The following is a 10,558-nucleotide window of genomic DNA, read 5'->3' on the forward strand; positions in this document are numbered from 1 at the left end:
AGCAACCGTAATCGAACAACCAAATCACACCTGGTTGAAGACGATTACGGTTCAAGTTAGTTACTTAGTTTTATATTTCTTTTGAATTGTTTTATAACTTTATCAAGTTATATTGGTTTATTATTTGATTATTTGCGTTACAAGCAAAGAAAATTATGTTGTTTTAATTTTAGCATCAAGTAGCTTTTCAAATTTACAGAAAAATCACTGTATTTCTCTCTCCTCTACTCACAATACCCTAAACTACTCTCTATATTATAAAAACACCACTCACTTAATATGGTGGACATGATGTAATGCTCTAAGACCTCAAGTGTCAACATCAGTATGAACGGTTATCCCGTCTCAGAAAAGTTATGCTAAAAAAACCTGAATTCAAACGTAAGTTTAATTTTATGTCAGGTTTACAATTTCAGTAAAATACATAAATAAATCTATATCATAAAGAAAATTGTGTAAGGTGATATCGTAAGACCGGGTCTCATATAATTAGCCTCTAGTGTGATAATAAGGATGGTTTATATGTAAAAAGTCATCAGGCAACGTAGAAGAGAGAGTGTGTGTCAAGTTGAATGTGTTACCTTCGGCGAACTAGTGGGGTATTTATAGTGGTCATGGTCTTTAAGCCTTGCCCAAAGCAGACATGTTTTCTTGCTACATTAACACTGGTCTCTACAACTACTCTGCATTGGTGTAACTTATTAACGTTGGTGGTTTGAAACAGGAGATGGGGTACTAATCACCCATGCTTCTCCTTTCTGCAAGTGCTAGACTTAGTCTTTATTATAGCGTTTGTCCTATTTCACATAGGCTCTTCTCGTTTTCTCAGGTTATACCAATCTATCAAACGACAATGATTTCTGAGGCGTTGTATGGGTTATCCTTGGCTCCTGTGATGCCCTTTTTACATGATGACTTCGTTAACACCTTTCATTTCCCTTTAGGCGCAATATGCTTGTTGTGGGGGAAGGTATGAGGTCTACCCTCATGTATTCATGATCCATAGTCACTTGAATAACACCAATTCACCAAACAATTTTAAAAAGTAGGGAGGAGAGAGGGAGTCAATCAATCAGACAGTGATGACAAGGACAATGTCATTTCCCTCTCCCGCTAAAATGGTCTAATATATATATATATATATATCTAACACTCAAGTGATACCAATTCACCGAACAATTTAAAAAACGAGAGAAGGGGCCGATCAATCAAGATAGTGGTGATGTAGACAAGCCCGTTCCTCCTCTCGCTAAAAATGGTCTTATATATGTATGTAGCACTCTGAGTGACCATTCATCGAATATTTTAAAAGGTAGGGAGGAGAGAGTGAGTCGGTCAATCAAATAGCGCTAGCATGGACATGCTCATTCCCCCTCCCGCTAAAGATGGTCTTATATATATGTATCTAACACTTAAGTTACACCAATTCACTAAACATTTTTTAAATTAACACCGGTAAAATAATCTCAAATCCACTGCTACATAACGATGTGGCAACCAAAAATGAGGATATCAAGACAAGAAGTTTTATACGAGTGAAAAATGGTTTAAGGTTAGGAGCTTTGTCTTGAACACAATGGTGTAATTTCAACTATAAAAATTTGTTTAGGTGATGAACTAAGTTCATATGTTCCAGGAATTTGCTACAAGCTTATCATTAATCATTATATATCTCATTGAAACCAACCAAAAAGGTAACACAAACATTTATAAAAAGGCATTTATTTATATTTACTCTATTAACCAAACCCATACAGATAAAGTTATCATCACAACATTAATGTGAATCCTACAAGAGAACCTCATCATGTGAATGCATGTATTTCCTTCACAAACCCATGGAATCCAATCCAAGCTATACAAACTCAAAACAATAAAAGACACAACATGAAACAACAAAACAGAAAAATCGTCAACCGGTTTAGCGACTTCTCAACTTGCATCACTTGTCTTCTCACCCTTGGGTTATCACCCGAAACCTGATACGAGTTATGGTACGACCCATAAGGATAAGCGCCCAAAAAACCCGAATCAGAGCTCCTGAATATCATACCACACACCATCTCACCAACCATCCCCACAATCGCATTTGAAAATCCGGTTGGGCTCACGGGCCCAACTATGTTACCCGGTCCAAACGCATAGCTTCCAAACGGGTTCGGTTGAGGCTGAGCCTGAAAAGGGACCGGATGGACCTGCTGGTTCATATGCAAAACCGAACCAACAGGCGCTGATGGTCTGTTGGGTATGACTAGTTCTGATTGATGTGCCCGTTTCAATTTGGGTTCGGGCCCGTTTGATGGTGGGGAATTGCCACGCCCGTATAGAGGAATTAATGATGAGTCAGAAATGTGTGCTTTACAAACAGGGCAATTGGGCTTGTTGTCTGTTGGGATATGGAGCCATTTGTATATGCAGGCCCAACAGTACAGGTGGCCACATAGGGTCACCACCGGGTCTCGTGCTGAATCCAAACAAATGTTGCACTCGCAAAAGCCCGTTGACGTTTCAGAAACTGATTTCGAGGAGGGATCAAACAATGGTGTTCGTTGGAAATCCATTAACACTGCACAACAAGAAGAAAATTTTAAAATATAAATACACACATATATTATATATAGTTATAGTTATATGTATGTGACAAAAGAACATACACAATTAACAAGGTGCCTTAAATAGATCAATCATAGCCTGCAACATATAAAAAGATTACGTGGGATACTTAAGGATCATGAGCCGGTGACTCTTCCTATTATTAACTTAATTAATTTATTAGTGACTTCAGACCCCTATGATTAACTTAATTAATTTACTTATTTTATTAGTGATTGGAGAGTGTTTGGATGCATGTTTTGAAACTGATTATTGAGTTGACTGATCATGATCAGCTACAATAAGTCTAGCCCATACGGGAATTTCATGCAAAAATGAGTCGGCCACACCTAATCATGGTGTTGCTTTGTTTGGAAAGACTCCAGAGGTGCCCGACAGCCCAGCCTAGGCGGACAAGGCTAGAGAGGTGCCATGAAGGATTGTCGAGTACCTATGGTATGGAGTCTTGGCAGCCAACAGCCAAGTTAAGGCACCGGTGTAGCCCTTTTATTCATGTTTAGGCCAGTTGAGAAACAAGTGTTGCCAACTAATTCTTGCATGACATGACATTCTAGCTGGGCTACACCGGTGCCTAGTGGTGTCCAAGGGGGTTGGTCAACATGCCTGTTTTTGTTTTTTTTTCCTTCTATATAGAAACATAGATAAAATTTGTACACAAAGTCAAAGAAACCTTAAAGTTTCCACTTTCAGTAGCGTTTGCCAAAATTGATTGATTCTGATGTTTTGGAACAGATAACAGGATGTGGAAAAGTAATCTAATAATACCTAAAAGTTGGCATCCAAACAGTCCCTAATTACAAGAACCCTAAACACTGAAATCAAAACTGACCCAAACTTTCAAATAGCGATCTGAACAAGCAAGCATTAACGAAGCATAATTTGTATATGAAATATACAAATTCTCAGGATGAAAAAGGACGAACCTTGAATTGTTTTGTTTTAAGATGAATCTTGTATGAAGCCTACATAAGATATAATGTTGGTTGCAAATGGGATTCAGTCAGGAGGGAATTTAATTTGTATAGTGATCAGATGCATTTAAAGAGGAGGGTGGGTACATGTGTTGTTCATTGACAGCTATTTGGAAGCACCAGTTTCTCCGGCAATCATCCAATTAGGTTTCTTTTGTTTTTAGTTAGTTGTTGTGTTGTGTTGGGTGTAATGTTCGTTAAAGCTTTCACAAAACTAACTTTACTTTTTCATTTGGGTCCCCTGTATGTCAGGCTATACGGAGTCTATACGTCTCGTATAGTGCTATAAGAGGGGGGCGTATAAGGCTCCCACATAGTCCTATACGAGACGTATATGGAGATGTTTGGTGTCTCTAGAAAACCCCTTTTCATTTTCCTAATTAAATTTGAAGTAACTCCATTGATTGATCTGACATTGAATGGAAAATAAAGATTCATGATAGCTGTAAGGTCTCAAATTCAAATCCGATTCTAACTAGAAGTGAGTTTTTTGACAAAAGATTTTTCCTGAAATAGAAGATGGTGGTGGACTTAGGCTACACAGCTTATGGGGAGATTTTCAAAAAGGTGTATGGCATTAGTATTTGTCTATTCATATAAAACTAGGGAAATTTTCAAATCAAAATCACAAATATTTATTTGTGTTCATTACTTTAAACGTGATACATTACATGGTTGTGTTTCTACTTATGTTTTTCTCTCTCATGGCCTCTAATTGCTTGCATGCACTACGTATTGTGATTCTTGCAATTTTCAACATAAATCTGGTTATAGAAAGATTGTGTACTTATAAACTGATCGGTATTATTTTAAACACATATTGCATCATAGTCAATAAAAATATTCTAAAATTTGTGGTTGACGTGCCAATTTTCTTCCACTGGCTTTTGAGTCACACGACATTTGACGTACACCAATAGAATTTCTTGCCCTGCTAGACACACAATTTGAAAATCCTATGCTCATTGATGTAAAAGTATGAGGAATAGTATATTTTGATTGAACAGATTTGCCTAAAAAGTAACCAAAAAAAATAAAAAATCAAAAGCCATATATTCATCAGACAGTTTTTTTTTGGTTAAGCTAATATAAATTTGTTGTGATACAATTTTTTTATTATAGTAATTTATAAATCTTAATGTATTGTATTATTAAAACACAGTTAACTTGATTCAAATAAGAAACAAAACATGGTCGACTTAAATCATTAATATAATAAATTTAGAGAAAAATCTTTTGTGAGATTGATGGACCTAATAAATGTTTGTCAAATTAATAATTGATTCTTATAATATTTTTGACAATTTGGCCCGTATCACCAAATGGCAAATACTCGTATTTACACACATGCATAGATTACATATCCACGTTGTGATGTCTATCTCACCTGCTAATCATTGGTCCTGATGCTATTAAGTTTAGACAAGATTAACTAAGATTAATCAAATACATATAAAATTAACAAGATTAACCGACAGTTTGGCGTACCGACAGTAAAACATTGGCCAATCTTGGCTATATACCTGGAACATTTAAAAATTTGGATAGTAAGATACAATACAGATATTATTAGAGCCTGAAGCATCTGTACCAGTGGTGATATCAAAATATAATAAAACTAAATACGTGTATTTATATATATACACATAATACCTCTAAAAGAACTTCTCAATGCAGGTAGATAAGGTTGATTTGGGAACTGCACCAATAACTGCATCTTTCCTCTCTCCATCTTTGAATATAATGACAGTTGGGATGCTTTTGATACCATATCGGCTTGCAATCGCAGGACTCTCATCAGTATTAACCTTGTAACAATTGAGTTTCCCTGTGTACTCCTTCGCAAGTTCATCAATCACAGGGTGGATCATGCGACAGGGCCCGCACCATGGGGCCCAGAATTCAACCATCACAGGGAGACTAGACTCCAACACAAGTGACTGCCATGTTGCATCAGTCACAGGAAGAACTGCAATTTGCCAGTTTGGAGATTGCAAAGTTAGAAGCTGAGAAATTGTGTATGGATAAAAAGAGATAGTGATGTATGAGATGATAAATTGACAAATCATATATCGTTCACATTAGAGGTGCAAATACCGGTTAACTGGTTTTTGGAATATTGGTTACTAACCGTAATCTATTATTGGCCAAACGGTCAAAACCAGTTATTGCCAATAACCGGTTACAGTTCATAACCGGTTTTTGAGTTGAAAATCGCTACCAATGTAGCCAGTTTGGTTCGATTATTAACCGGATTGGTGTTAAATAGCGAGAACCACACATAAGCAAAGGGGTCTAAAACCTAAGCGCAAAAGCGCACCGATTTTCGTACAGGAGGCACAAGGTTTTTATATAACTTTTTTTATATATCTCATAGGTTTTTAGCATCCCATATACCCATTCCATTCCCAACGTTTGGCTAAAAATAAGCTTTATATAGGATTTAGTATATAAATTACCTATATGTACAACCTAAAAAGGCACGTGGCACAAAATTCTGAAGAATAAAAGTGAGCTGTGTACAAAAGGCTAAAGCTCCCCTTGTCACTTTGAGCTTTGGTGCGCTTACTGCGTGCTTTTTAAAACCAAGTTAACCGGTTAACTGATAATATCTTACTGATGTTAGCCTTATCGACATTAACCGTATTAGTCTATGCTCAGTTAACCAGTTTCTATGTGAAATCCCTAACCGTCGGTTAGTAACCGGTTTTGGCGATTTGCACCTCTAGTAAAAATGCAACATTTTAATTCTCTAATAACTAAAATGCAAATCAATTTTGCTTTTGAAATTAGGTTTAGTAAATTAATTCACCATATACGAATAATATGCTACTAAAAGCACAATATCGTCATCATCTACAAAACCGTACAGAAAAATCTCCTGATAAAATTAGGTCAAAATCATCACGGAAAATTAAACACTACTTATGCAAATTCATCACCGATTTCAAGTTCTAATAGCACATCAATTGAATAATTATAGACCGATAACAAATTATTATTACGACTATTCAAACCTTGAACGGCTTCTTGAGCCTGACACGCAATACGTGTTCCACGTCGACCTGATTTAGACCTCAAGCTCACCGATCCAGACCGGATGTTTGATTTCGACAAATTCAAAGAGTTCCGGCGACCGGAGACGGAGGAAGAGGCGATCGGAGACAATGGAAAGCCGGAGGTACGGAGAACTGCGAGAGTTTCAAGCACACCAGCCATTAAATTAAGACGAAGAATATAAAAATGGAGAGTGTGTGTGTGGTGGTTTTGGTTTCTGTTACAGGATTAAGTGAGTGGATGGATGGGTATCACGTGCTTTGCACACCTTTTGTCTACTTCTTGGGCTGGATCATAGGTGTTTCTTCTTTAGATGTTATTGGACCACTAGTTTAGATAAAAAGGTACTGTTATTGGAACTCTACTACAAACAAATATTGTAATATAATGATAATCTGTATATATGAATTGGTATTGCAAAATATGTAAGATGGTATGGGACAGATTAGCGAGAAGTTAGCGAAACAAACACGCCACGAATAACAAGCAGTGGACGTAAGATGCTTTAGGCAACACAATCTTTGTGTTTCATGTGTTCACTATTCTTTCATTTCAAAGTTTTGAACATACTCCTCTAGATCTTTACAATTATTTTTTGTATCTGATCTAGTGATCTTATATAATAAGGATTTGTTGGTCAGATATCATTGTTATGCCTCGATAACGGTTATTAAAAAATGAAGTAAAATAAACAGATTTAGAAAAGCAAGTGGTTAATGCAAAATTATAATAGTAATCAAAGCTTTGCAAGACTTTCTAATAGAATTAAATAATTAATACAACTCATTTAAATATGTTTAATTAGTTGTATGACTATTACAGCCTCACTTCATAGGAATCATCTTAGTTTCTTGGAAGGTGGCAAGCTATACATTGACCAATGAAACTCAAATTATTATAAATATCACATGATAATATCAACCAAGTCAACCATCAAACATCTTTGATTGCAGCCATGAATCCTTCACTCTTGTTCCATATCTTTTTCATCTTCTTCACTGTCTTCACTTCAAAAGCCTTATCTTCATCTGCTTCAGTCTCCAACTATGATCACTGCAACTCTTATGCTCCTGAAGCCACTCCTACTAGTAAAATGTTCACCAGATTCCCGTTTCTCGAACCTGTAACGAGCCATTACACAGGCGGTCAAAACATTCTTGATCAAGATCCCCAATCGCAACGGTCCATACTCTTTAAAGCCACCCGTAACATATTCAGGACAAACGTTGTTGACACGTTCAAAATCCAGGCCCGGTTAAGTTTCTTTTCATCATATATGTATGATCCTGACCCCCCTTCCAACTTCACTAATATCAAGTCCAATTATTCACGGGAGCATCCGCATACTTTGGTGTTTGATTTAGATGGGTTCTGGTCAGTGTCTACAAGTAAGCTTTGTATGGTTGGATCGGCTCATTGGTCAACAAAAGAAGGTAAACAACTTAAACTAAATGCTGTTCTTAAGCTTAAATTCACTCGGTTCATAAACTTAAATAACAGTTTAGTAAGTGGAATGCTGGAGAGTTTAGCTTCTCCTAATGATATTGACTACTTTGACCCGATTTCAATGCTGGGATTCCCTCGAGTGGCCACGTTCAAATACAAATATACATTGGTATCTAATGAAGAGTGTAATGTAACTAAAACCATGCAAGATTCGGTAATTAGTATGAAATCTCTAGATGCGTGTTCGATTTTCATGCAAAGATTCACAACTTACAAGTTGGAGTATCCAAGTAATTGCAAGAATTGTTCTTTATTTGGTCAAGATCATATTGGTGGTGACTTGCCTGCTTTCATGTCATTGTACGGGATTCAGTGTTCTAGGGAAGATAATAAAATTCGTGTTCTGGTCGAATTTCAAGACAGAAGATTTACTCCATATGATAGATCTTTCTAACCTGACATATCATTAATTGGAGAAGGAACATGGAATGGGATAAAAGATGAGATGTGCATTGTTGCGTGTCGTATCTTGAACCAAAGTGATCCTCTGGGCAGTGCCCGTGTTGGAGATTGCTCGGTTAGGTTGAGTTTGTGGTTCCCAGCGGTTCGGTCAATCACAAAAACGCATAACACTGAGGGTCAGATTTGGAGCACCAATTTGAAAGATGATTTGGGGTCGTTTAAAATGGTTAAGTTTAAAAGCTTTGATCATAGCCGGGAGAATTACGGGATGAAGTATGAATATACACAAATGGAGAGAGTAAGACGGATTTGCCCGAAAAAGAAAAACGCAGGAAACAAGTATCAAAGGGACGGGTATCAATCAGGGTATCATAGCTTTGACATGTATGTGAAACATAAGAACATGGTTTCGACTGGTTTTGCAGTCGCTATGTTTGTGGGAAGCCGGGGGTTTAACGATTACACAATTGAGGCGGTATCCCCAGCAGCAGATATTTCAACCCCCACCTATAGCGGTCCAGTGAACATCAGCTTTGAGATCAGTTTTATGTTGAACATTAGTTCCGTTTCAAGAAGCGGGATTTCCTCACTAAATCTATCCTCTACTGATGATCATAGAGTGGAAATATCTGCAGAAGGGGTTCACGATGATGAAACGGGACAAGTTTGTATGGTTGGGTGTAGAAACTTGATAAAAAACTCTTCTTTTGATTGTGACATACTGGTGAAATTCCAATTCCCGCGAGGCAAGGAAAGTTTAATAAAGGGAAACATCGAGAGTCTACGTGCAAAAACTGATGCTTTGTACTTCGAGAGTCTCGATATCGTTTCATTCACGCTTACGGAGACTGAAGCAAGAGAATCAATATGGAGAATGGATTTAGAAATCATCATGGTCTTGATTTCAGACACACTTATGTGTGTGTTTATAGGAAGACAGCTACTTCATTTGAAGAAGAGGCCTGAAATGGTTGATTCCATTTCGGTTTTGATGATGTGGATTCTTACTCTCGGGCATATGGTTCCTCTAGTTCTAAACTATGAGGCAACATTCTCTAGCACTAGGAATCAGCAAAATGTACTAATTAGGAATAATGGATTGCTTGAAGTGAATGAGGTGATTGTGAGGATAGTGACTATGGTGGCTTTCATTTTGCAATCCCGTCTTCTTCAGTTAACATGGATTGCAAAAAAGAATCATTGGATTCATGAGGCACGCATGCTTTTAATCTGTTTACCTGTGTATATTATTAGCGGGTTGGTAATGTTGCTAGCAAACTGGAACAACAATAGTTACACTATTTCAAGTCAAAGTCAACATTCTAGCTTGGGATTATTGAGGTCTTATGCTGGATTAACACTTGATGGGTTCCTATTCCCACAACTAATACTCAATATATTCCAGATTTCAAAAGGAAATGCTTTGAGTCATACGTTTTATATAGGGACTACATTCGTGCGATCACTGCCTCATGCGTATGATCTTTGCAGGGGTCAGAATTATATAAGTCATCAGTTTGACAGGTTATATCTTTATGCAAATCCGAGAGCAGATTTCTACTCACCTTCTTGGGATATTGTCATTGTTTGTGGAGGCTTGGTGTTAGCAGTGATTGTTTTCTTGCAGCAATGTTTTGGTGGTCGGTTTATGTTTCCAAAGAGATTCCAGGAGCATGTCGAGTATGAAATGGTACCTGTAACAAGCAATGAGTAATCTTTCTGAGGTTGTAATACGCATGATGTCATGATGTAATTGCAATTTACATAAAACAAGAGATCTTGGTAAAATAACAGATGAGCCACACAAAAGGAAGCCAGATTCATCAACAGATAATATCAAAGTCAAAATTAGTATGTTCTTGCTTTGTCTGCCTACTTGATAATCAATAATTCATGCACCATTCTTATCTAAAATCAACTATAGATTAAAAGCCATCACCATCTCAAGTTTAAGGACATTAGCCGTCCATGTTATATATCTGATAATCAATTTGTAAGGGTTAAACAAT

General features: G+C 36.9%; 3 protein-coding genes across 3 annotated transcripts; 1 reads left to right on the forward strand and 2 right to left on the reverse strand.

The window, feature by feature from the left end:
• Positions 1-1,865: 1,865 nt before the first annotated feature.
• Positions 1,866-2,715, reverse strand: LOC143531839 (E3 ubiquitin-protein ligase RMA1H1-like). Its single transcript, XM_077027047.1, has one exon. It carries the CDS (start codon positions 2,559-2,561, stop codon positions 1,866-1,868), a length of 696 nt encoding a protein of 231 aa, XP_076883162.1. The 5' UTR covers positions 2,562-2,715.
• Positions 2,716-5,193: 2,478 nt separating this feature from the next.
• Positions 5,194-6,818, reverse strand: LOC143531840 (uncharacterized). Its single transcript, XM_077027048.1, has 2 exons — positions 6,602-6,818; positions 5,194-5,553 (listed from the first exon to the last, which is right to left on the reverse strand). Exons 1-2 carry the CDS (start codon positions 6,801-6,803, stop codon positions 5,240-5,242), a joined length of 516 nt encoding a protein of 171 aa, XP_076883163.1. The 5' UTR covers positions 6,804-6,818; the 3' UTR covers positions 5,194-5,239.
• A 1,774-nt stretch (positions 6,819-8,592) lies between these two features.
• Positions 8,593-10,263, forward strand: LOC143531822 (uncharacterized). The gene has a single exon (XM_077027033.1). The coding sequence runs from the start codon at positions 8,593-8,595 to the stop codon at positions 10,261-10,263; it is 1,671 nt and encodes a 556-aa protein (XP_076883148.1).
• The last annotated feature ends 295 nt before the right edge of the window (positions 10,264-10,558 follow it).

Source organism: Bidens hawaiensis, unplaced genomic scaffold (assembly GCF_021521415.1).
Source record: "Bidens hawaiensis isolate Kalapana, Puna unplaced genomic scaffold, B.hawaiensis_p1.1 tig00009253_1, whole genome shotgun sequence".
NCBI classification, from domain to species: Eukaryota; Viridiplantae; Streptophyta; class Magnoliopsida; order Asterales; family Asteraceae; genus Bidens; species Bidens hawaiensis.

What these genes read in the sequence shown, in the direction of transcription:
- LOC143531839 (XM_077027047.1), bottom strand. Translation starts at nt 2,561, where the DNA reads ATGGATTTCCAACGAACACCATTGTTTGATCCCTCCTCGAAATCAGTT.
- LOC143531840 (XM_077027048.1), bottom strand. Translation starts at nt 6,803, where the DNA reads ATGGCTGGTGTGCTTGAAACTCTCGCAGTTCTCCGTACCTCCGGCTTT. An exon ending in GGCTCAAGAAGCCGTTCAAG is followed by an intron (nt 5,554 to 6,601) that starts GTTTGAATAGTC and finishes GGCAAATTGCAG; the next exon opens with TTCTTCCTGTGACTGATGCA.
- LOC143531822 (XM_077027033.1), top strand. Translation starts at nt 8,593, where the DNA reads ATGTGCATTGTTGCGTGTCGTATCTTGAACCAAAGTGATCCTCTGGGC.